Source organism: Lissotriton helveticus, chromosome 7 (assembly GCF_964261635.1).
Source record: "Lissotriton helveticus chromosome 7, aLisHel1.1, whole genome shotgun sequence".
Lineage (NCBI taxonomy): Eukaryota > Metazoa > Chordata > Amphibia > Caudata > Salamandridae > Lissotriton > Lissotriton helveticus.
This window is the reverse complement of record NC_136068.1, coordinates 438,133,040-438,159,355: the sequence shown is the minus strand read 5'-3', so window position 1 is coordinate 438,159,355 and position 26,316 is coordinate 438,133,040. Positions and strand designations below refer to the sequence as shown.

Sequence of the window (26,316 nt, the reverse complement as noted above, 5' to 3'; positions counted from 1 at the left end):
AGGGATATTCCAGAATCAGCTATCAGCAAGTTATCAGGGCTATTAGTATAATCAAGCTGAAGTACATCCTCTATCTCTATATGGCGAGGTTCTGTTAAGTTAACCTTATCTGCATTTGTTTTAGGATTACCATTTCCCATGTTTGTACTTGTGGTACAATGAAGGACAATTTCCTCTATATTAGAGGGGATGCATAAGTTCATCCCCTTCACTTCGGCCTCCCCTAGCAACAGCTGAGGCGAAAATACGGTCAAACAATTGTGATGTCGCCGTGTGTCTAACTGATATTTATCACACTGTTTTAAGTCATTTCCCAATGTGTTCCTAAGGTTGACTTTAAATGCCGCATTTTGGGACCTCTTTAGTCTATTTATTGACTGTAGACTATCACCTGCGATAGAGACCGAAAAGAGTTGGGAACCTCTACTCTCTATTTGATTTGACGATGCTACCTGTGCACTATCCCCAGTGGACATAGCTATTGAAGATTGACTCATGCAGCTCTCAATATGATGCAGTTGTGCTAGCTGCAGTCAATCACAGGCTTCTAAATCATAAAGAGGGGCAAATCTATTTTCACAGCTTAGATAATATGCCATGGATGGACCTCTTGGGGCTACCCAGGTCTGTTTCTACAGTATCAGACGTTGTAGGTTAGTCTCTGGTAATTTTAGGAGAGTTGGCCTGTAAAAGAAGCCCAGTGGTAGCACATTGCTGTCAAAATCGGTACACAGGATATCCAAAAGAAATGTTATAATGAAACCATTATTAAAGTTCAGGACTACACAGTCTCTACCCCTTTCTTTCCTTGTAGGCCCTATCCAGGTTACTCTCCTGGCCATTATCAGTTGTCTTTGAATATCCACATCCCAGACCCCCACCCGCTCAACTTTTGGTCCACCCAGTGCATAGCTTTGGTCCTTAGCTGAGCTGTGGATTCAACCTGGCCCTCCTGCAATAATGGCACATTTCCTAGTACCATCACCAGGGGGGCAGCCGCCAGTGGAAGGTGCAGAGTCAAAGTCTGAGTAGCAGTATTTGGTGTTCCTCGGTCAGGTCTTTCAAACTTCCTGTTTGTACTTGTGGTACAATGAAGGACAATTTCCTCTATATTAGAGGGGATGCATAAGTTCATCCCCTTCACTTCGGCCTCCCCTAGCGACAGCTGAGGCGAAAATACGGTCAAACAATTGTGATGTCGCCATGTGTCTAACTGATATTTATCACACTGTTTTAAGTCATTTCCCAATGTGTTCCTAAGGTTGACTTTCAATGCCGCATTTTGGGACCTCTTTAGTCTATTTATTGACTGTAGACTATCACCTGCGATAGAGACTGAAAAGAGTTGGGAACCTCTACTCTCTATTTGATTTGATGATGCTACCTGTGCACTATCCCCAGTGGACATAGCTATTGAAGATTGACTCATGCAGCTCTCAATATGATGCAGTTGTGCTAGCTGCAGTCAATCACAGGCTTCTAAATCATAAAGAGGGGCAAATCTATTTTCACAGCTTAGATAATATGCCATGGATGGACCTCTTGGGGCTACCCAGGTCTGTTTCTACAGTATCAGACGTTGTAGGTTAGTCTCTGGTAATTTTAGGAGAGTTGGCCTGTAAAAGAAGCCCAGTGGTAGCACAATGATATTATTGGGATTTCTGTCAAAATCGGTACACAGGATATCCAAAAGAAATTTTATAATGAAACCATTATTAAAGTTCAGGACTACACAGTCTCTACCCCTTTCTTTTCTTGTAGGCCCTATCCAGGTTACTCTCCTGGCCATTATCAGTTGTCTTTGAATATCCACATCCCAGACCCCCACCCCGCTCAACTTTTGGTCCACCCAGTGCATAGCTTTGGTCCTTAGCTGAGCTGTGGATTCAACCTGGCCCTCCTGCAATAATGGCACATTTCCTAGTACCATCACCAGGGGGGCAGCCGCCAGTGGAAGGTGCAGAGTCAAAGTCTGAGTACCAGTATTTGGTGTTCCTCGGTCAGGTCTTTCAAACTTCCTATTTACCCCTGAAAGTCCCTGCCCCGGGGGTATTGTACTCTGCCCAGTAGTTACACTGTAAATATTAGCAATTAGAGGATTATTTACGTCGGCCAATTTATTTAGTTTGTTGGCATCAATTGGGCTCGTAGGAATTTGGGCAAATTCGCCGGATGTATCAGCTGCAATATCAGTTTCATCCATAGTCTTGGCTGAATTAATATCTAAGGAGAGTGCCAAGTTTTGGGATGCAGACTTCATCCTTGTTGGTCTAGTTGGGTTGGGAATGAGCACCCATTTACTTGTCTCTTGGTTGGTGTCTTTAGGGGTCTGAACAATTTCATTTGGCAGAGGGAGGGACCTGCTTTTGATCAATAATGCCTCTGCAGTACGAAAATTTGATTTAGACTGTGATTCAAGACCATTTATTTTATCTTCAATCTGGGCCAATCTCAAGATAATGGCATAGCAAGGTTTCCAGCCTCTGCCACAAAGCTTCGTCTGGGGGCAGGCAGAATGCTTGGGTGATGTCAGTCTTCGGTACTTCTGCAGGACTTGGGGCTCTTGTGTCATAGGCGGCTGTGTCATCCCCCCCTCTTCTAGACTGCTTTGCAGATTTTGCAAGTTTCGGTCCCTGCGGGCCCCTCCCCCCCTTCCTCATCAGAACGGGGTCAGGAAATGGTCCCAAGCTCAAAGTTTTAGTCACTCCTGATGCCCTGGTTGAGATTATTTGGGTGGTACTGATTGGCTCTAGCTCAGACACAGGCTCGCAAGGTGTCGAGCCGATGAGTATTTCGGGGGCTGTTTCAGGAACATCAGTTGCTATTTCGCTCACTAGATTAATACTGAGTCCGCAATCCTGAGTAGTTAAGGCAGCCATAAACCCCCAGCGAGGATCTTTTATTAGAGAAAGGTTCCAGAGACAGGCGTCGTTCCGTCCTCACTATCTCATGCTCAAGTACGGAGGTAGGCCTGATCAAAAATTGGTCAGATGTCCCCACAGTACTCCTGCTCGGCTGCACACCTTTTCCCTTCCCCTCTCATTTGTTCAACTTGATGTTATATCACTATGACAGGTGTATGAATAAACAAGGGGTCGGAGGTGGTGACTTAGTGATTTTAGGGGTGATGTATAGTGTCGTGTTCTCCGTAGTGGGCGTCAGGCAGCACATCAGACTCTGGACACAGGTTGGTTACACAACGTTTCCTTTATTACACTTTCTTGGAACTGGTTACATGCACGTCCTGTCCTGGTGCCCGTACCGGTCAATCTGCTGTCCTTCCTGTCCCTAACCGGATGTGGTGTCCGGTGACTTGGTCACCTCCCTCATGACCCACAGGGTCCTAGTGTCCTCCTGTTCTATCGTCCTGTCTGTCGGGTCACGACATCTCCCCCTTTGTTGCAAACAAATGTTCATGGTACAGTTCTACTGATCATTTCACCCCCTCACCCCTTTACAGCATTTACTCATTGTTGTGGTGAGAGATATAGAAAGAAAGAGAGAGAGAGAGAGAGAGAGAGAGAGAGAGAGAGAGAGAGAGAGAGAGAGAGAGAGAGAGAGAGAGAGAGAGAGAGAGAGAGAGAGAGAGAGAGAGAGAGAGAGAGAGATGTCCATGGTCTGGTCGACCCGTCTCGCCAGTCTCTGACTCCTACGTTTCATCACTTAGTCTCTTTGTCCCCTTGCATTCCTCCCTTGGTCGCTGTTCTCTGCCATCAGCTTTGGCTTCTGTTTGTTGGTTGTCCTCCTTCTGCTCTCCTCTTGCCAGCCTCTCTTCATCTGCTTCTAGCTCCTTAACATGTGCCCAGTGGTGTGGGCCAGCTGGCGCCATCTCCGTGGGCTGCTCTCTTTCTACTGTCACCTTTCGTTGTGTTTGTTCCCTCAGTGATCCTTTTCCGTTCTTTTCCTCTTTCTCTGGTCCCTTCGTCTTCTCCTCGCCTACGCTCAGTGTGTCTTTCATTTTTTCCGTGTCATATGTCATGGTTATGAGACCCATGGCTTGGGCGGTGCTGTTGCCCAGCAGGCATGGCCCTGGGACATCGGCCTTCAGCACATGGATGTCTTCTTTGTTCTTTTTGTCTTTGTACCTCAGTTCCTCTGTGAACTTTCCCAGGTTGATTACCTGTTTCTTTGACTCCCAGGTGAAGATCTCAACCCTGGACGCTCTCAGTGACGGCTTCGCTTTCATCTTCTCGTACTCTGATGTCCTCATGACATTGCATGTTGCCCCACTGTCCAGTCCAAATTCCGCTTCATGTGCTCCCACTCCTATCGTTATCGAGTCTGTCTTTTCCCGTGTGCTTCTGTCTGTTCGGTGTGTTGTTTCTCCTTTTTCGTCTCCCCCGCTCAGTTCTATGTGGGCCTCCGACATGTGATATAGCCTTTCCACTTCCTTTTCTTCCTCGTCTTCGCCTGATCCTCGTGATGAGCTTCTCCTTTCTGTTTGTTCCCTCCAGTCATTCCTCCACCGGCCGGTGCGATAGTTGTTTGTCACGTGGTCTGCGTTTTCTATTTCAACTTTCTTCTCTCTTTCCATTTATGGCTCCGATAAGTTGAACGGCAGTGGCCTCCTGTGTTGTGCGCTGGGCTTTTGGTCTGCCATTCTTGCCTTCTTGCCTTTATATGCTCTTTCCTCTGTTTATTCTGTCGCTTCTTTGTGTGTTGTTCTCTGATTCCTTTTGTTTTCTTTCCTTTTATGTTCTTCCTTTCCTTCACTTTTGCCTTTTGTCTTCTTTTCTCTTTTGTGATCTTTTTTGTCCCTTTTATTTCTTCTTTTTATTCCTTCATTTGACTTTATTTAGCCTCTTCTGGGCTTTCTTAGTCCTTTTTCGTTTTTTTTGTTGCTTTATTCTGTTCTTTTTCCTGGTATTGTGCTTGTTCCCTTTTATCTCTTTTCTTTATTCCTTTGTTTGACTGTATGTAGCCTCTTCTGGGCCTTAGTCCTTTTTCCTTTTATTCTCTTCTTTTTCCTTGTATACATTTGTATTATTTCTTTGTCTCTTTATTTTATTTCTTTGTCTTTTTCCTCTTTATTCTTTTTACTGTCTCTTTCTTTATTTCTCTTTTTTTTCTGTCTTATATTTGCGCCTTTTCTGGCACTTATTTCTTTTTAGTTTGTGTCTTTCTGTGACACCACGTGTCCTTGGTGCTGTTTCTGTTACTTTCTGATACTTTTTCTCTTGTTTGCTGTCTTATCTTGTTTCTTTTTACTTTCTTTGCATTCTTGCCTTTTTGTTTCTCTTTTGGTGCCCTTTATTCTTGTATGTGCTTTGTTTCGTCCTTTTTGTGTTGCTTTGCCAGTGCTTTTCACTTTTCACCTTTATTTCCCTTATTTCGCCGATCTTTGCGCTGTGCCTGACTCTTTAAAATGGCCGCCGAAGTTTCCTTTGATTTGATTGGCTCCTGCGCCTGTTCTTAAAATGGCCGCCGGTGCTCTCGCGGGACTTCACGTCCAATCAACGCATGCCTGACTCCAAAATGGCCGTCGCTCTCATTCGCTGTTCCTATTGGCTCTCGCGCCTGACCCCAATATGGCCGCCGAGACTCTCGCGAGAGCTTGCGCTGCTTCCTTTAGTCTTTCAGCTTTCGCGCTTTTGTTTGTGCTCTTACCGGGAAGGTCGCTTTTCTTCGTGGTTCTTTGTGCAGCGATCGGGGTGGGCTCCCACGTCGCTGCTGGCCTCCTGATGATGCCGCACCTCTTCTTCTATTTACGACGCGATCCAGGGTGGGCTCCTGGTATAAAATCGCAATTTCTCTGCGCTGGACACCGCATCCCACCTTTCGTCGCCAGTTGTCGTATTCTCCGTAGTGGGCGTCAGGCAGCACATCAGACTCAGGACACAGGTTGGTTACACAACGTTTCCTTTATTACACTTTCTTGGAACTGGTTACATGCACGTCCTGTCCTGGTGCCCGTCCTGGTCAATCTGCTGTCCTTCCTGTCCCTAACCGGATGTGGTGTCCGGTGACCTGGTCACCTCCCTCATGACCCACAGGGTCCTAGTGTCCTCCTGTTCTATCGTCCTGTCTGTCGGGTCACGACATATAGGTAATGTATAGTTAAAAGAACCATCCACTGTACCTTCTTTAGATATAAGTCTCGGGGGGGGGGCCAGCCCGGCCTCCTCCGGTCTGTAACGGGCACTGACGGGCCCGCCCTTGGCCCTAGCTTCGCGCTGCGGGAGCCCTGGCCCCCTCTTGAGCGCCTCCTGGCTGGTGTGATGCGGTACGCAAGGGATGATGGGGGATGTTGGGGGAAGTAGTCCCCGGTCAACCAGCTCAACAACGGCAGCAATTTGGCCCAACAGTGGTCAGCAGTCAGGGTCTCCGGCCCACCAATTCCTCAGCAGTTAAGTTTGTGAGGGTTTATGAAAGTTTGAAGGTTATAAAGGATAACGGGCTCCGTATGTCCTCATCCTATGCGAGGCACCTTCAGGTAGTCAGCCCTGGCTTTTCAGTCAAGTATCTTGTATTTTGCGCTTCCATTGCTCAACATACGCCTCTTGTTGGCTTAAAACAAAAATCAGGACTTGCTGTAAGTGTCACAACTGACAAAAAAGCAGCTGGGAATAGCGTTGTGGTAACATGCCAAGCTGTTATACTATCAGGACTTCTCCAGAAGTGTTGCTGCTGTCACAGTGTTGAAGGATCAACAAAAAATAGGCACAGAACTGCTGTGCTGTTTCCCGCTGACTCAAATGTGGGTTTGGGTCGTTTTCCCAAATCCGCTCCGGGCTTACACCATCTGCGCTCGCCGCCTTCCAAACCCCTCAAGCTGCCAAACCAGCTCCGCTACGCGGGTCACAAACTCGCAGACTGGCGTCTTCACGGCAAATCCGGTGGGATTCCGGCGAGGGTCAAAATCCAGTTTTCTTTTATGAGGGAAGCCCACCGCAAGCCCCCCCGGCGGCGACTGGGAGCAACGGATCGGCGGAGAATGAAGAGCAGAGAGCCGGTCGGCGGGAACCGCGGCAACCCCCCTCTCCTCGCAACCTCACGCTGTGCGTCCTCACTCTGCTACAGCTGCTGCTGCTGGCAACTGCCAAAACCTGGACCTGGAAATGCTCCTTGTTCACTCTGTCTGTTCTGAACACTCTGTCGTAGAGAGTAAGCCACAGATGCCAACGCGGGTGTGTCATACCGCTGGACCTATATCTCCCTTTCACATATACTGAACCCTGCCCACAGGGGTACCTTGGGCCTACCTTAGGGGTAACTGATATGTAAGAAAAGGGAAGGTACACTTGCCAAGTCGACATGGCAGTACCAGACGGCACACAGGCTCTGCAATGGCAGGCCAGAGATACATTTATAGGCTGCTTGAGTGGGTGGCACAAACAGTGCTGCAAGCCCACCAGCGGCCTTTGATTTACAGGCCCTGGGCACACAAGGTGCACTGTACTAGGGATTGACTAGTAAATCAAAATTGCCAATCATGGAAACACCAATCCATAACATCAATTTACAACAGGAGAACTTGCACTTTAACAATGAACAGCAGTGACACTAAACCAGCAAAAACAGAGTCAAAACCGGGCGGTCAGAAAGCAAAAAGACAGGGGAAACATTTCAAAAGATGCCAAGTCTAACACGGCCCGAGTAATTAAGAGTGTCTGAGAATAATTCAAGTATTCCATCCATCACTTGTTTGTATACTTTAATTTGCCATCCTGTATTAGGGCTTTTTTGACCACTCATGCACAGCAACACATCTATGGTACTCATTGCCCCCTAAACCCACTATTTGTCCATGCATGAATATTGATATGAAATCGGACCCAACACCTGCCCTCACCTGTCGCTGCTCTCTCCCACTCGTTAGCCTGCATTCTCACGCTCTCACCTTTCCCATTCTGGAAGGCGTCAAAATATTCAGACCAAGTTCCTGGCTCTGCCAGCCCTTTGTTCATCTTCTGGAAGTGGTAGTAAGACACCATGATGTCCTTTGCATTTCGAGCTACGTAAATCACCTACAAAGAGGAGAAGAAGAAGAGCATGTCAAATTAGAGGTGTAGAGGAGTCAAAAGAAGTTAAGAATTTGAATATATGTGATACACTTTTACTGCAAAAAGACGTAGTTTCGATCCAGAAGTCTCTTTTCAAATCCCAATGTAAAATGTTGAGCTGTGCCTCTTTCTGGGAGGGTTGTGTGAGTGTATGTGTGCGTGGGAAAAGTAGGGAGGGGCACAGGAAGGTTGTCGTGTCCAAATCATTGGTGTTAGAATCAGCAACTTCCTTGTGTACTATAAAATTCTGTTAAATTAGAGGCTATGGGGTTGAAGATCCATTGGCCACGGGGTGGACTTGTGCAATGAGGAATGGGCACCTTCTGTTTCGCTGAACTTAAAAAGTTATGGGACACAGAGTAGATGAGATACGTGTCAGCAAAAATAACACTTTGCCTCTGGATTGCTTTCCTAATGATGAAAAAGTAATCGTTCTTGCTTTTTCCTTGCTATGTGGTCCACTTAGGGCCTCATTCATTACAGTGACTTCTGTTACTGCGCATATGGGAATTATTAGAAATACTGGGTGTGTTAAAATCGCCTTCAACCAACTATATTTCATCAGGTCAAATCTGCTGAAAGTTACCGGTACAAATATACTCGGAAAATACTGGGACGTGCAAATGTTGGTGCTATAAGCACCAACAGTCTTATGTTATGTCCCATTTTGTGGGTAAAACTTATAATGGGCGATAATTATCACACATGAAAACATCCACACACCTTACTGTCTGTCTGATTGTACATGTTTGATAACTATTGCACTGCACACCAAAGCACTCGTACTGAGACCCATAGAGGATACGAACCACATCACACACGCAAGGCTACAAGTCTGGGGTAGGCTGACATACAACCTCCACGTCACGCCGTATTTCTATCCTTCCATTCTTGTCTCTCACATCACCCTCAGAATCCATAAACTTCAGATTTTAAACAAGACAATACAATGCTTCTTTATCTATATCACTCAGACGTCTTCTTCAGATATTACAAAACAGCTGATCAACGATGTAAAAAGATTTTCACGCAATAAATCAGGGCCGTTTCTAGGTGTTGTGCCGCCCTAGGCGAGAATTGAAAAATGCCGCTCCCTCCTTTTTTCTACCATCACTCTCTCCCCCGTCATCCAGGCTACAATAAATGCATTAGATATAAAAGAACTTGTATTAACTTTGCAAACAAATACTTTAACATAAGGGGGTAGATATGATGAGTATTACAACACGCTATGTTCCATTTCTTTTATTGAGAAGGGCAACTTAGCCAGAGTGTTTGCATTTCTTCGCGCTAAACTGAAGGACAGCCAGAAAACCCCATCACTAATAAGCAAAGATGAAGCCTGCTGCAAAATGTCTGGGCCTGAAAAGCTTTTTACTGAAACCAGAAAACTAAAGCACTGCAAGCGCCCTATGTCATGGACGCAAATGTAGAATGGCACACAGACAGCAGGTGGCATTCAGTGGTGGCCAGGACAAAGTCGGCTTGGGCACTGGTACAGGCCACATTTGGTCACTTTCTAGCTCCAGCAACGCCACTGCGAATCACCCACCTTCACATCTCTTCCCCTTAACATGCCTGGGGCAGTGCAGACTTCTGCTTTCCCTGCCTGCTTAGGAAAGGGCCCAGGGGGCGGGGGCCTCTTCTTCTCAAGGTACGAGGGCTGGCTGTGGTGAAATGACACCAGGCCCAGTTCCACTGTCCACGCACTGGAGGCTCTAGACCATCACGAAATGTGGAAAATCTACTGCTTGAACCTCCCACTTTCAAGAAGGAAAGATCGATGTCCCAATCCTTTTCAGGCAGCGCAGTGGGAATCTGGAACTCACTTCTGCCTCAGCTCCGGACCACCACCTCCTCCCAGGCCTTCAAAACTGACCTCAAAGTTCTCCTCCTTCAAAGACACTTCCAAATGTAATTCATGCCCTCTCTATTATCTGAAGTCCTTCCATTATAGAAAAATCTACTTTTCATGACTATGGAAGTGCCTTTCCAGTGTGTTCTTGTGGTTTGAGAGTCTGCCATTTATTGCAGTATTATCCTTCTAACTGTGTTTGGTACTCGTTTGTAACATGCACACATCACTTTTCTCTTGTAACACACTGTTTTCTACCTCTTACATTTTGTTTGTTTTCGATACTTGCACAAGTGCCACCATTGCCTATGTAACGTTTGGTCTTTGAGTGTCCTCCATATATTGCAGTATTATACCTCTATGTTTACTTTGTACGCTTTTGTAACCTGCACACATCTCACTTTTTCCTCCTGTAATGCACCGTTTGCTACCTATTGTATTTTGTTGACTCACGATTGTCACTTTTGCGGCCTCATTTAATGTAACGTTTGCTTTTGTAATTTGTTCACTTGTAATGTTCTCATGTATCAGTTCTGTTCCTATTGTGAAGCGCTTTGACACCTTCGGGTAAAGTCCGCCCTATATAAAAACGCATAAATAAGGTAAGACCAGAGAATCAGGAACAGTGAGGTACTGGGTTTTTCAGAACCGGTACCGAACCGATAACCCAGTGGTGTCAGGGAACACACCCAAAGACCTCAAGTACTTTCCTGATTCAGACCACAGAAACTCAGAGTCTTCTAGGTGAAGTCAAGGATCGATTTTATTGGCTGCAACCAAGTAACAGGTCCTAGAAGTACAACAACACGGGATGTATATTCTCAGGAGACTACTCAAATTCACCAAGTCAGGTTTCTCTTTTTATACGAAATATTGTGCTTTAGGCAAACATTCTTCACATTCTACTATACCATTGACATGTTTCTACTACAAAGGAAAAGCAGAGTCATGATGACAAGCCCACATTACAGTTCGTCCAGCCCACAACAAATCATCCGGCAAGGCCCAGCATTTCCATCAGATACCGGTGGACCCCCAATAAAAACGGGCACCTCCCCATCATAAAGCAAGTGAGAGAGAAAAGAGCAGTGACAGGTGTGAGCAAGATTCGGCAGGGTGTGTGTGCGATGAAAAGGGTTTTATGGCCTGTTGTGCCTTGATGCTATCTCGTTCGGCCACTGGGAGAGGAACTGACCAAACAGGTTCGGCCTGGGGCAATGGTTCCAACTTGCCCAGGTCACAGGAAAGTCAATTAAGGTGTACGTGTCCTTTGGAATCGAATTTGGCTTAATTCGCCTGCCTATGTGAGGGCAACTCACAAAATGGCTGCCGTACACAAAATGGAAGCCAAGGGTTCAAGACGAAAATGACGATTTCGAGGTGAAATCGTCACTCGAATATGACGAAAATGCTTGTACATAGTGTACTAGCCATTCTCGGTCTTTTGTTACCAAATTCGTCATGTTACGATGAAGTTTAATTCTCAAGTCCAGAATTATTACACGAATCCAGAATTTTCAGAACCACAAAAGTTCTCCAGCGCTCCGTGCAACGTTCACAATTCAAGACAAGCTGCAGCTGCTAAAAGTGAAAACTACATTATTTTACACATTATTCTGTTGGGAAGTCGTAAAATGGAAGCTACTCCTCGTTTCCGCATTATTTAAATGTATCCGTCTGTAATGCAAATGGTGCTCATGTAAAGCGCTCCGATACCTCCGGATCAAGTTCGCTCTATATAAAATTGTGGGATATATATGTTTTTATCTATAATGTGCATACGAAGAGTAAGGTGCAGCAGCCACTTTCTCGTACTTGCCAAAGGCATCTAAAAGATCCGAATTCAAAAGGATGCCCTCCCTCCAGATAATATCGACTTGTAATTTCGCTAGTGCTTCGTGCACCATATGTGCAGTTTCTATGCTTTGTAAATAGCATGCGTTACCGGTATGTCATACCAACATCAGAAGAATGGTGCACTATGTTGCTTTTGTCAGGATACACATTTGTGGGATGCAGTTCACAGCCGATAATAGCAGGGAGCATTTAATTCACTGAGCCCACCTGGCTCATATTAACACCGATGTTTACTGGCAGGCTGGAGCAGCCAGGTCAGTAACGGTTCTCTAGTGCTGATGATCTGGGTGGGCAGCAACATCACCTCCACCAAAACCTTGGCTCGAGGGCCACACAGGCTTCTGCAAGAGATTCAGTCGAGGCCAGAAATCGGATCAAGGAGCGGAAGCCTTTGCCCACTTTAGTGCAGGGGCCTGCTAGATTCTGACAAAGGACAAACCGATGCAGAAAATTACATTACACAAGGACACAGTAATTTTGTTTTGCAGGCGGGGGAGAGATTAAATGTATAACTTAGTTTAGAAAGGGCTAAAAATGACGACATTTGTGTGGATCGGAATAATTATAGTTTAAACAAGTTTTACCAAATAAAATGTGCTGGGTGTATTTGTATCTATGAAAGTTAACCACTTGGGGTTTGTTTGTGACATTAGCACCACTATAAGCCAGGGAAGGGTTAATGGGTGCCGTTAAGAGAGCCAAAGACGAATTCCTGCTGGGGCGTTCCCACTGATCAAGAAAAAGCGACAGTGGGGAACAAGTAAGCCGACAGTGGAGAGGAAGAAAACACCCGGAGGTCAGCTGAGAACACGAGTGTAGTTGATGCCTATTACACATAATTAACACATGATTAATTTACAAATAATTGAATTTGCAGCATGCAAATGCATCCGATTCCGATCCGAAATATATATTTTTATATTTATTTTCGCAGCCAGCGACCTGACTCACCGGCGGTGCGTGCACTGACTGCTCAAGTCACGACCTGCTGCTGCGTATGTACGTCCCCACACGACACGACCACCACGGCCAGGCCTGATCACGGCTATGCTGTTTTGCAGGCTCGTGGTGCTGGGGAGAGGGCCGGCGGGAGACGGAGTCGGCACCGGACAAGACTCTGTGTGGCACTGGCAGGTGGCAGCTGCAGACCAGTATACTAATTAAATTATGGGCAAAGGGGGAGCAGCGCGCCAGCCGACACACACAGTCCGACCGTCCCCCGCGCGCGCCGAGAGAGATGGTGGCACTGGTGCGCCGTGCGCGTCACCGTCACTGGCCTGCCCTCCCAGGCCGAAGCACTGCTCGTGGATTGGCCAAGAATGTTCCCCAGGGCCATCATTGGTAGCGCTATCCCAGCGCTACAAGATTGACGGCCCTGGGGACCCACACTTACACTAGTGTGTCCCGCACCCCGCTCTACACACACGCCATTAAGCTAGGGTGTGCCGCGGCGCTCGGCTAAACGCAACAAGCAATTGCAAACAGACAGTCAGCAGGTGCGCTTCACTTGCACAGTGCACTCTAGACTCCACTGCATGATTACAACAAAATGCCGCCCTCATCATTTTGCCGCCCTAGGCGGCCGCCTAGTCCTACCTAATGGCAGAAACGGAAATGTCGAATTGTAAGCAACAGCAGTGAGGACGCCTACTAAGAAATGATCATTGCTAGGAGTACAGTTCTTACATGCACGGTCTGAAAGTCCTGGAATGTGCCTGGACGTCCGTCACTGTATTTATTGAGCCTGAGTCGGGAGGGAGATGGTAGGGCTGGACTCCCTTTGGTTTCTGGCATTCCCTTCACTCCACCGACACAGGTCAGCTGAGAACACGAGTGTAGTTGATGCCTATTACACATAATTAACACATGATTAATTTACAAATAATTGAATTTGCAGCATGCAAATGCATCCGATTCCGATCCGAAATATATATTTTTATATTTATTTTCGCAGCATATATATGTTATATATTATATATTATATATTATATATATATATTATATTATTTATATATATATATATATATATATATATATATATATATATATATATATATATAATATATAATATATATATATTATACATATAACATCATACATGGTGTTCCGAAGACAATGAACATGCTATTTCATTCTCTATAGCTACCCCCCCATCTTCACCCACCCCTCAACCCTCTGTCCAGAGCAAAAGTATCGGATTAATATGCACTCAGTGGACCCCCAAAGGTACCTACAGGGACTCCTGTACCTTTCAAACATGGGCACCTCCAATGCATCACAACAGCACCCTTGACTGCTGATGCATAAGGTATTAATCTTAAATGTATGGAGCCTCAATGCCCCCACCAAGCTACTTGTCCTACTGACATTGCTCCATGACTCAGATAGCGACATATGCCCCCAACAAGACACCTTCTTAAGAAGGACCGCACCCTACTGAACTCAAAGTGGTTTATTAGACAGTACTTCTACGCTTGTCCCAGTAAGAACGCTGGTGTAGCTATGTTACTGGCTAAGTTTCTGAGTAACGCACTAAACCAATCAGCAGAGACTCCCCATAGAATGCAATAGAATGCAATCCCTAAAAATCGCCATAACTTATTCCATTTTCACTTTCGCTAATATTTAAGCACCGAATGACGCCCAGGAAATATTTCTCCATGAGGCCCTCTCCTTGCTAATGACCTCCCTGGAATTAAATATTCAGGCGGGTGGAGATTTTAACATGGTTTTGGACCCGATGCTAGATGCAATAGCCCAGCTTGTAGGCCAGATGGGTGCTCTGTCGTCAGAGAGAGTTCAATGGCTGTCTGACATGGGGCTAGTGGACGTCGGGCATCTCCAAAACCCCACCACCAAGTACGTCTTCTTTTCTGCTGTAGGGCAGACGTACAAGAAACGTGTCTATTTCCTAGGCTCTCCTTTACATGTTCGATCACCACTCAGGCTGATATAGGGGTTTCTGCTCTCTTGGACCACTCCCTATGACCCTAATTATTAAAACACCCCGTTCACATCGCATTGGCCACAACTGGACAATGAATAGCAATCTTTTTTAAAATTACACCATCAGGGAGAGATATCAGGTGATTGCTCCAAGATTTTATAAAACACAATGGCATCCCACAAACCCACCTTCTCGGGAAGTGGTGGTCCATGGAGAGTTTAGAGCCTTGGCAGTGAGAAGAAACAGGGACAGAAAGGAGAATACGGAAGTGCTGTAGAGGAGGGTCAGGGAGCTAGAGGCCATTCACAAGCACACAGGGGCAGACAAACTCGGGAGAGAACTCACCGAGGCTAGAGAACAGATTAAGGTTGTAGATAGGGATAAAGTGGGAAATGCCCTCTGTATTAAACAACAGTACTCTAGAGCCGTGAGCTTACTAGTAATCATTTCGCGGGCCAAACAAAATAAGTATAGAGTGGCAGCCATTGTCAACGCCCAAGGGGAACAAATACTTTCGAACAAAGACATTGCCAGAGCATTCAATAATTTCTATGGTAATATTTACTTGGCACGGGATACCAATGAGTCAGTCATAGAAACATACCAATGTGCAGCCCACACTACGGTGCTCAGATACCACCACAAAGCTACACTTGAGACTGACATCTAAATAGAAGCAGTGTTTTCGGGCACAGCTAAAATGCAACACAATAAAGCACAAGGCACAGACGAGTTCACACTGACATTCTACAAGACTTTTTGCCCAGCTACTTCAGCGCCTCAACAATTCCTCTGGGGCTATAGAGACACACAGACATTGTGATAGAGTTTGTCATCACGGTTAATCCTCTAACCCCAGAAAGACCCCCTGCACTGCTCCTCATACAGACCCATATGCCTTTTAAATATCACAGCCAAGTTGTTTGAAGGCATCCTGCCCAGGCATCTCAAAGCGTACACACAGAGTCTGATGGATCTAATCCCAACGAGTTTATACCGGAGAGGGACTGTGGTAACAACACCAAACAAATTTTACAAATCATAGATACAGTTTCCCACTCCAAGCAGCAGGTCTCTCCATCAATAGAAAGAAAGCATTTGATTACGTTCACTGGCATTTCCTGTAATCAACACTTGATATAGTCTCGGTCATAGGTTTCAGAAGTGGATATCAAGTGACTACTCCCATCCTAGAAAAATACAAAAGGTGATGGGAGAATACATGAAATAAGTCTAACCACTGGCAATCGCTTGGAGTAGCATTCCAACTCACTGTTATGTTGCCCACCATGCACCTCAGATTATATCCTACCATATGCAAATGAGTCTTGACCCTGCTCTAATACGAACAGCCCACCAAGGGTAAGACCAGATGTGGGTCTCTTGGTTCACTGTTCCTCAGGAACTGAGCTACGCAGGACTGAAGAGCCCCAATCAGGGAGAAACTGGTCTTGGGTTGCTTGTGTTCCAGTTTGGATAGGGCTTGGCTTGGCAATTCGGGATGGACTGTTCCTATTGGAGCAGGGTCAAGACTGAATTGCAAATGGCTAGGTCTAATCTGTGATGGCATGGTGGGCAAAGGAACAATGGGTTGGAATGCAACCCGAGCAATTGACAGTGCAGACTTCTTGCAAGCATCCTCCTATCAACTTGTGAGGGTTTAATACTGCCATCGTAAAGCTAGAGTGAATGAGATCCTGTTGAGCCATTCCATGTGGGCAGGGGCACCAGACAAGGGTTCCTTCTCTCCTTATTCCTATTTGGCCAGTACACGGATGCCCTGGCCAGGAGGGTATGTCCAGTGCCTTGATCTTGTGCATACCCATTAGACGACACAAGCATAAACGGACACTATGTGCAGATGACTTTCTATCGGAAAAGTCTGTACCCACTAACCTGCATCCCTGACCATGTTCACTATTTAGGGATCATGATATGCCCTTCCTTAGGGAAGACAGTTGATTGCAATTACGAAGTTCTCCTGTCCACAGGTTGGAGGGACCTGCAGTCCAGGCAATACAGAGGTCTGTCCTGGGCAGTTAGAATGGCTGAAATAAAGATGACCCATTTACCCAAAATTCTATGTGTAATGCAGCCCCCACTCCAGACATTATCAAAGCTCCAATTCCTTCTCAACTCTTTTATTGGGGTGGGGGGCTGGGGGAGGGGGGAGAGATATCATGAGTAGCAAAGAAGCGCAACTATCTCGGATTAGCTCAAGGGGACCTTGGCACACTAAATATCATTAATTTCTATCAAGCCATACAATTAAGATATACCCTAGAATTGAACAGAGTCTATACCAATAAAGGCTGGTGCTTCATATAACAAAGCATTACAGGCGTCCACATCTGGAAGGGATCCTGGATACACAAGAAGTAGAGGCCATGGGGCGCAGAGGTATATTTCATTCCAGTAATCAGGACCACAATGACAGCCTGGGACAAGGTCTCAATATGACCACTTATCCCTTGTCCCTCACCTTCGATTGTCAACCAACCCTGAATTTACCCCAGCTTTGACAGAAGACAACTACTTAACATGGCAGGAAGCGGACTGTAGAAAGCAGAGTGACTTCCTTGATAAGGCTGGAATTATGTCCTTCGAGCAGCTTAAGAAGGGATTTGGGGTCCCCAATGGGGAGAGGTGGCTATATCCCCACATCAGATACCTGCTTACACACACCTCCATTAAACCTTAGGCCAGAAAGCGAATTAGGCCATTTAAGAGATCGGTCCTTACCAAACGGAATGACAAAAGAATGCTTTCTGACCCTGTTAAATTCCATAACAATGCCACCCACACGTGAAAGACACCGGCCCAGAGATGGAGGGAGTCAGAGATCGGCCGCACCATCACAAATAAAGAATGGTCAGACGTTTTCTACAGAACCTGTACTTCTTCCATTAGAGACACAGCTAAGAACCACACTATCTTAGTATAACACTACAGCGTGAATGAAAGCATGGAAGGAATCTTCTTCGGTGACTGCTGGAGTAAGTGTGGAGATCCCAGCACACCGACTAATCCCTTGTGGCATTCCTCCAAACTGTAATAATTTTGGCAGGAGGTAATATCTGACATCTACAAAGTTTTCAACACAGACATACTGCAGTTTTCTGCCTACATCTTCCTAGGCCTCCCAATAAATAGATATACCCATGATGCTTCTATAGAGGTAGGGCTGGTATCCTCGCCCTGTGCGCAGTCATACAGGGTACCACAGCCAAATGGGGTATGGACTCACAGACCACACTGCCTGGCTCCATAGACTCTAGGAAATCCTTGGCAGGGAAAAAACCTTAGTGGCCCTGGAAAATAAAATGGTCTTATTTGATAAAATGTGGGTTTCTTGTATACATTTTTGTCTCCAGAATTGAAGCAACTCACTAGCCCACAATACTTGAAAGTTCTGAGGCTGGCCTCTAACAAGGCTCCTACATCTGACCTATCCAAACTGACTGGACTAACAAAGCCCACCGTTATGGAATCATGAGCCACCTGTGAAACTGGATAAAATCCAGTTACTCTGGGTATATCAGAATTTCAATTTCAGACACTGGCTAACGGGAGGGAGAACCCCACCATCTCCTGCACTATGCCTATGAATCCAATGTTTCCCTTATGCCCTTTCCTTCCTTTTGCCTCCAACTTTGTTTCTTCCTCATATTCTTTCCCCACTGGATGATGGTTGTAGCTGGATTTATGTGTTAAAAATTTTCGATGATCAGATTTAAACCAAAAAGTTGAGTAATGGGCTTTGCAACACTGTCATTCTCATTTGTCAAGACCAAGATCAAAGTGAGCGGGATCTGAGGGGCGCAAAGTGCCCATATTTTTTTTTATTTGACATAAACAGTTCCCCCACTTTATATTGAAAGCCAACTGTTCGGCATTGTTAATTTGGACATTTGAGATGCTTCAGCTAGCGTGGAGGGGGAAAGAGAGTCTCCTGTGCTGGAAAGTATGGAAGGACAAACAGCTAAACAAGAAACAAGCCATCTTGCCAAGATGCTTGCTTGCCAGAGAGAAAAGCAGATGTGTGCCTTTGGTTAATCTGCAAATGTAAAGGGTGCTTGGAACCCCTTAATGGCTTTAATTGATGGAATCACATTTGTATTCTTTTGGGAGGTATTGTAAGGTATCTGACGTGCCTTGGAAGGAGTGCTTCAAATGGACAGTTATAAAAAATTGTGCACTAATTACAGTCTGCATATTACTCAGATCTATATTTTGGAAGCACTTCTTAATTTTAAACCTAAATCCTTTTGTGCACTTTGTGGCAGCCTGTCTTATATTGTGCGTAATGTCAGTTTAAATAATGACCTGGGGGTGTGGCCAAGATGGCGGCGCAGTGGGACGCAGGCTTGTCCCCCTCCGGGGCCACCAATCTATAGCTTTGTGATCCAGCCCAATTCCGGTGCCCATGAGCATTGTAGGGGGTCCGGGTGGCTTCAGCGGTCAGTGCTGTACCTGTCTGCTGTGTTGCCGGTGCGAGGATGGCTTCCTGCTGGCGCCTGAACTGAGAGCCAGATCGGAGGCCTAGAGGGAGGAGAAGGCAGGCCTGTGACCGAGAGGCGAGTGCTGGACGGTGCGGCCTAGCCGTAGGGCGCCGGGAGGTTACCGCTGTTCGGAGGACAGCTGAAGGGCAGAGCAGAGGGGCCGGCGGGTCCTGGAGTGCTGGACCATAGTGAGCTGCAGCTTCCCAGGAGGTGAGGACAGGCAATAGTGCGGCGGCGGGGGAGCGGAGTACCAGGGGACCCGCCATTTTGTTAGATCATCACAGAGTTCCCGCTGGACCCCCGAACCTGAGTGCGGCCCACAATTGAATATCTGCGTGCTTCTGCAACCGCAAGGTGAGGTGGCCTCTCCCTGCAGATGATGGTGTGTGGAGATCCCTGGTAACAGAGACGACTGGGGACCTTGCTTCCGACTCGGCAGCTCCAGGTGAGGGCTCCGGTACGCCTGGGGAGGGGCAGGCGTGTTGGGCTCCCCAGGTCCTGTGATGCTCCAGTATACTCCACCGGATTGAGCGCTGGGGGCAGGCCCTGAGAACGGAGACGACAACCTCTGGGGCCATTGATGGAGGCGGCACTTGCTGGTTGGACCGGCCTGGGCCAGATTTACACTCGAGGTCTCGTGGGCCTTGGATGCTGGTTGGGCCTAGCCAGATCCCGCGAGGGAGAGGATTGCCACTACACAGCGCCACGTAGGTGTGGAGGCAGAAGGGCTCACGTGGCAGCATGGAGCAACCACGCAGATCACTCATCATCAGCCTGTGCCCACGACAGAGTGAGGCCTAGTGTTCGGACAGAGAGGTGAGCGGGGATCCATTGGGGCCTGCCCAGCTGGGGGAGCACAGACTTTGTTTCCGGCGGCGGGGACTCTGACAGTTGGTCCGTATGACTCTGGCCCACCTTGCACAACCCCCTTGCGACTGACCCACCAGGTGGACACCTGCACGCTGGCAGAAAGGAGCAGAATCACCGATCGTGACCAGTGCCGGGCTTTGCTCCCCAGTGGACAGTCGCAGAGGCTTTGGGCTCCAATCGCTGGCTAGGAGTGAGTGTGGCTTAGACATTGACCCCTTGTGTCATGGTGGTGGCAAGCAACAAGAGGGACAAGACACTGAATAATGTGCTCCTGGAACAGCAGGGGACCGTTGCCTCTACTAGCGAGAAACACAATGGGGCTGTGGAAGGTGATGATGGCTCGGCCACAAAGACTTTTATGATGGAACTATTTGCGGCCATAAAAGAAGACAAATAGGAGCTTACGGGCCAGCTATCCGCCGATCTTCGGGAGGTGCGGAGGGACCTGGATGAGGTGGGAGATCGTGTGGCCATGCTAGAGGAGCAGACACACAGTCGGGAAGAAGAGCTTCACCAACTGCAGCAAGACATGCTACGCCTCCAGGAACAAATGTAAAAACAACAGTTGATGGACAGAATGCAGAACAATGTTATACATTCACCCCAGTACAGAGATCTGGGCCTAAATCCATCGTTTTTTTGCTCACCATGCCATTCCAGTTTGAACCCAGCCATATGCAAATCAGTCTTGACCCTGTGCCCCATGGGAACAGTCCAGCCCGAACTGCCAAGCCAGGTCCTCCATGGACTGGAAACAAGCATCCTAGGACCGGTTTTGGGTTTTCAGCCCTCATCAGCCAGGATACCTTAATTCCAGTGGCATGGAGAGCACGGGACTCACGTCTGAGCATTCCCGTCACACTCTGGGTGACACGTGCAAAAACAACAGTTGATGGACAGAATGCAGAACAATGTCATACATTCACCCCAGTTCAGAGATCTGGGCCTAAATCCATAGTTTTTTTGCTCACCATGCCATTCCAGTTTGAACCCAGCCATATGCAAATCATTCTAGACCCTGTGCCCCATGGGAACAGTCCAGCCCGAACTGTCAAGCCAGGTCCTGTCATGCCTGCCTAGCTTCCATGGTAAATACGGACGAACATCCAAGACCATTCCAAGATGGCCTCGCGGCTATGCGCATGAGCGAGGGGTCCGAGCCGGAACTTAAGCTCGCGTCCCCAGGCGCTCAGCGCTTCGCGCTCTAGTTTTTCTGCTCTATCTAGAGACTTCCGCTGGCCGTTTCCTGTTTCCTCGCCCTCGGATTCCTTCGGGGCGTTTATTGTCTTTGAAGTGATACTCGGCTTTTCCTTTGCCTTGACCCGTGCTTATTCAGTTGCCTCATTTGACCGGCTTGAGGTTCCGGTAACTAGAACCTTACCTCGTTCCCCGGGATTACAGGCAGTCCTGGCAGATCTATGCCGATTCCTTGATTCACATATTGAAATCTTGTTTTCCTTCCTGCCGTCCACCTGCCGAGAGTCAGTATCGTTCGCCTCTCCCCAGGAGTTTTAAGGAAGGATTCACAGTTATATTCCCAATAGACCCAAGTGCCCACTTTTTAACTTGGGTTCTATTAATTATATTTGCCCATTTTCGCTATTTGGCCGGCTGTCTTAACCAGGTGTTGTTGTGGTGTTCCTGGCCCTGTTTTTTGCGGACTCGTCGTTTGGCCGGACTACGGTCCCGCCGAACGACCGGTATTTGCGGAAGCAGTGGTAGGGAGTATTGCATGGCATTTTGGGCTTTGTGGTCCGCCTAGCGATATCCCTTCCCCCTTTTTGTTGTTTATGGTTTGTTTTCGTTTGCTGGACTTCCTGGATGCTGGCAGTCATCGCAGTACAGGGACACAAAGAACTGGTAAAGCGCTTGTAGCGCACTTTCTTTATTGTATTCTTCATACAAGATATATTGGTGTTCACATATATATTTTCGAATCCTCTAGGCAACTACCTCTGTGATCCTGACCTTTGTTCCATGTCTAGATTATCGCCTACAAAGATGTCTAGTTAGGTAAGATAAGGAGTACGCTCTGATCAGTATAGTGGTAGATACCAAGTTCAACATCAGGGATAATATCTCACATCCCTCTATCCAGGTCATATCAGATGTACATAATTCCAGGGTCACATACAGTTTCCTAGTTGCAGTGATTGATACACTCTTGAGCTCTCAGGTAAGGGTGATTTCTGTAGTGATATTCGGAGGATTGTGGGGTGACTGTTGTTGTGCTAATTTCTTATTCTTTATAGCTTCACCTCCAGATGGAAGCAGAAGAGAGCTGTCCAGAGAGTCCAGTGTTTTGTCTTCCCCTACTTTCCTTGTTTTGTTCCCTCCTTTCCCTCCATATCACCCTCGTGTCCTAGAGTTTGATAGGCACTTGTGGTGCAGGGGGGAAGGGTTGGGGCTATCAGCGGCTCCTGGCACTCCTGAGGAAACCACCTTCTGCGTCCTTACAGGTCCTCCCTGGACTGGAAACAAGCATCCTAGGACCGGTTTCGGGCTTTCAGCCCTCATCAGCCGGATACCTTGATTCCAGTGGCATGGAGAGCACGGGACTCACGTCTGAGCATACCGTCCCACTCAGGGTGACAAATGCAAAAACAACAGTTGATGGAAAGAATGCAGACCAATGTCATACATTCACCCCAGTACAGAGACCTGGGCCTAAATCCATAGTTTTTTTGTCCACCTTGCCATTCCAGTTTGAACCCAGCCATATGCAAATCAGTCTTGACCCTGTGCCCAATGGGAACAGTCCAGCCCGAACTTCCAAGCCAGGTCCTCCCTGGACTGGAAACAAGCATCCTAGGACCGGTTTCGGGCTTTCAGCCCTCATCAGCCAGGATAGCTTGATTCCAGTGGCATGGAGAGCACGGGACTCACGAATGACCATACCCGTCCCACTCGGGGTGACAAATGCAAAAACAACAATTGATGGATAGAATGCAGGACAATGTCATACATTCACCCCAGTACAGAGATCTGGGCCTAAATCCATCGTTTTTTTGCTCACCATGCCATTCCAGTTTGAACCCAGCCATATGCAAATCAGTCTAGACCCTGTGCCCCATGGGAACAGTCCAGCCCGAACTGCCAAGCCAGGTCCTCCTTGGACTGGAAACAAGCATCCTTGTCTGAACTGGGGTGGTGTGGTGCGCAAAATAAGGATGGATTAAACCCAGATCTGTGACTGGGGGTGAATGTTTTGCCATTGTGCAACATTCCGTCCATCGAGTTGTTTTTGCAATTGTCACCCCGAGTGGGACGGGTATGCTCAGACATGAGTCCCGTGCTCTCCATGCCACTGGAATCAAGCTATCCTGGCTGATGACTGTTGAAAGCAGGAAACCGTTCCTAGGTTGCTTGATTCCGGTCCAGGGAAGACATGGCTTGGCAGTTTCGGCTGGACTGTTCCCCTGAGGGACAGGGTCAAGACTGATTTGCATATGGCCATGTCTGAACTGGGGTGGTGTGGTGAGCAAAATACCGATGGATTAAACCCAGATCTGTGACTGGGGGTGAATGTTTTGCCATTGTGCAACATTCCATCCATCAAGTGTTGTTTTGGCAATTGTCACCCCGAGTGGGACGGGTGTGCTCAGACGTGAGTCCCGTGCTCTCCATGCCACTGGAATCAAGTAAGTGTGGGCAGAAAATTCGTTCCGCTCGCGGAATTTGCGGATTTTCCGCGATTTTGTGATCCGCGAATCTCGGGAAATCGCAGAAAATCCAAAAATCCACGAATTCGTGAGCGGGACGAATTTTCATGGAAGCACTAACAGGGTTACAGCAGCAGATGCACAAGTTGAAGTTAATTTCTTTGTAACCATTTACAAAAGGGTTACAAAGAAATTAACTTCAACTTGGGCACCTGCTGCTGTAACCCTGTAAGTGCTTCCTGGCGCCTTGTTGCCTACTTGCAACTATTCTCTGACCCTGCTCTGACCCTCGAAGCAGGGTCAGAGAATAGTTACAAGTAGGCTACGAGGCGCCTGTCCCAAGAATTAAACCTCAACAGGAAGCACTTACAGATATAAAAACTAGGACAAGGCAATGACGGAGGGGGGAGAGACAAGACCTCTGGTTTGCACTCTAGAACATACACAATGCTGGGTTTGGTGGCGGTAATTTACACCTTCCTGCCCTCTGCACCTGGACTGCACAGGGTCGGGCATTGCAGTGGTATCGCCGTAATTTTAATCATACCAGTGCGAACCAGGTGGAGGGAGGCGCAGGCTTCCGCTCGTTGTACAGGCATTTACAAAAGCAGAAGATAAAAAAATACCCAGATTAAAACAGGAGGAGGGAGCTTGAAAACGTAAACTGCAATGGGTAGCATTGCTGAAAAAAAGCAAACACTGCTACCTTACAGGAAGGCAGCCGTGGTAGCTCGGCTGGACTGCCAATTAACACCAGGGCGCACATGTAGGACTCCGAGACACATGCACTCCGTCACTGTGACCCATATATCAGCTGTGCTCTGAAAGGGAAGTCACCAGAGTGTTCGTTTAAAAGCCCGCGCTCTGTGCCCGTTATCATCCCATTACAGCTCCTCAACTCCTACACCAGTTAACCCCTTCAGCGCTCATGACAAAGCCAGCTCGCCATGGGCGTTACCTGCGCTACGCGCATGACGAGCTGGCTTTGTCACGTAACGCGGGTTTTTCAAATTTTCAGCGCGCAGCGGGAAAACCGCTAGCGCGCATGCGGTTAAAAAAAGTGGCGCACAGCATCAGATAATATCAAAGCGGCGTGAAGCACTGAAGGCGGCATGCACCCGCTTCATATAAAAACTTAACACTGCCAGCCCCGGGCGCCTTTACACGGAAATAAATTGCACAGGCCCCTGGCTTTGGAGTTTGCGGTACAAACCGGGCTCTTAAATGGTGAAAACGAATGCAGAATGAACAAAAACCCAGGAGAGTGCACGACGTCTCCCCCTGGGCAGAAAGGGAGGGCTTTTGATATAATTCGAGCATGTTACATCTCCTTTGCCATTGGATCCTCAAGTGCAGCAGTCCTACAAGAAAGCAGCATTTCTGCTACTCAGTATATCGATATATTTAATGTATAATAAGGCCTTCACATGTTGATGTTAAGCGAATAATTGAGCTTTGTGATAACCGGGATGGATGGTGAAAGATGAAACGTGTTTATGTGCTAGCGTGACACCGACCAAATGTTTAACAGATCGCCAACTATCTCTTTCTTTCTTTCTTTTTCTCTCTCTCTCTCTCCATCTCTTTCTCTCGTTCTCTCTCTCTATTTTTCCCTTCTCTCTCTCTCTTTCTCTTGTTCTTGTTCTCTCTTTCTCTCTTTCTCTCACTCTCTTTCGTAGACTCCCCCTCAGTGGGCGCCTAACCTCCCCTGTTATGTGGTAGATTCTAGTCATCCATCCGGACCAGCCATCAGTAGTCTGTGCCCTGAGCTGTGATCGCCGTGGAAATAAGACCTTATTCAAGGGGGGAGGGGAAGGGGGCAGTATATCGAGCTGGGCTAGTGGTTTACTTCAAAGGAACCTAAAGGCGTGTGGCTACCAGAGCAGGATGTCAGAGCTCACTGGTTTCCAAGTTCTTTGCACGAATAGTTTATGCAGCCAAGCCCTGTCTGTGCACTATGGCACGGAACAGTATTGTGCCTTTTACACCAGTGACCAGGGGAATTCAACTTTGAACAAGCATGTTCACGACACTGCCTTGACGCTTCCCACTGTTACTAGCATTGCATACTTCAAGAGGTTTTGTACTGGGTAGCCCATCAGAAAATCGTGACTACAAGTACCACAATGCAACAGCTACTTCCTCGAGGCATAGGGACATGTGCTTCATTACTACATGAGGGGTAACAAGCTCTATATAAATGCAAACCTTTCCCCCTCTTCTATCCCCCCCTACCCTTCTCAATCCAAATAACTGACTAACATATCCACCACTCAAATTACTTTCATATTTCACTATACTGATTCAACACTAATCCTTTATGGGTTCCGGAGTAGCGTGCTACTCGCCAAAAATGCGCTTCAACACCCCATCAGGGTTAACAAGCGCTATAGAAATGCAAACCTTTTTCCCTCTTCTATCCCTCTGCTTTCCTTCTCAATCCAAATAACTGACTAATATCCACCACTCAAATTACTTTTATATTTCACTATACTAATTCAACACTAATCCTTTATGGGTTTCGGAGTAGTGTGCCACTCGCCAAAAAAGTGCTTCAACACCCCATCAGGGATAACAAGCGCTATATAAATGCAAACCTTTTCCCCCTCTTCTATCCTTC

General features: G+C 47.2%; 1 protein-coding gene across 3 annotated transcripts in view; it reads right to left on the bottom strand.

The window, feature by feature from the left end:
- The window catches only part of LOC144768564 (sulfotransferase 1C2-like), a 789,435-nt gene that overhangs the window by 241,403 nt on the left and 521,716 nt on the right, over nucleotides 1-26,316 (bottom strand). For 2 of the 3 annotated variants that reach the window (XR_013598577.1, XM_078652337.1), the window contains exon 6: nucleotides 7,841-7,967. Coding sequence is in view for 2 of the 3 variants with exons in the window: in XM_078652337.1 (XP_078508463.1) it covers nucleotides 7,841-7,967 (127 nt within the window). In the remaining variant the exon portion in view is untranslated. Of the gene's footprint in view, nucleotides 1-7,792; nucleotides 7,968-26,316 lie in introns of all 3 variants that reach the window. The other variant, XM_078652336.1, reaches the window with a different exon arrangement.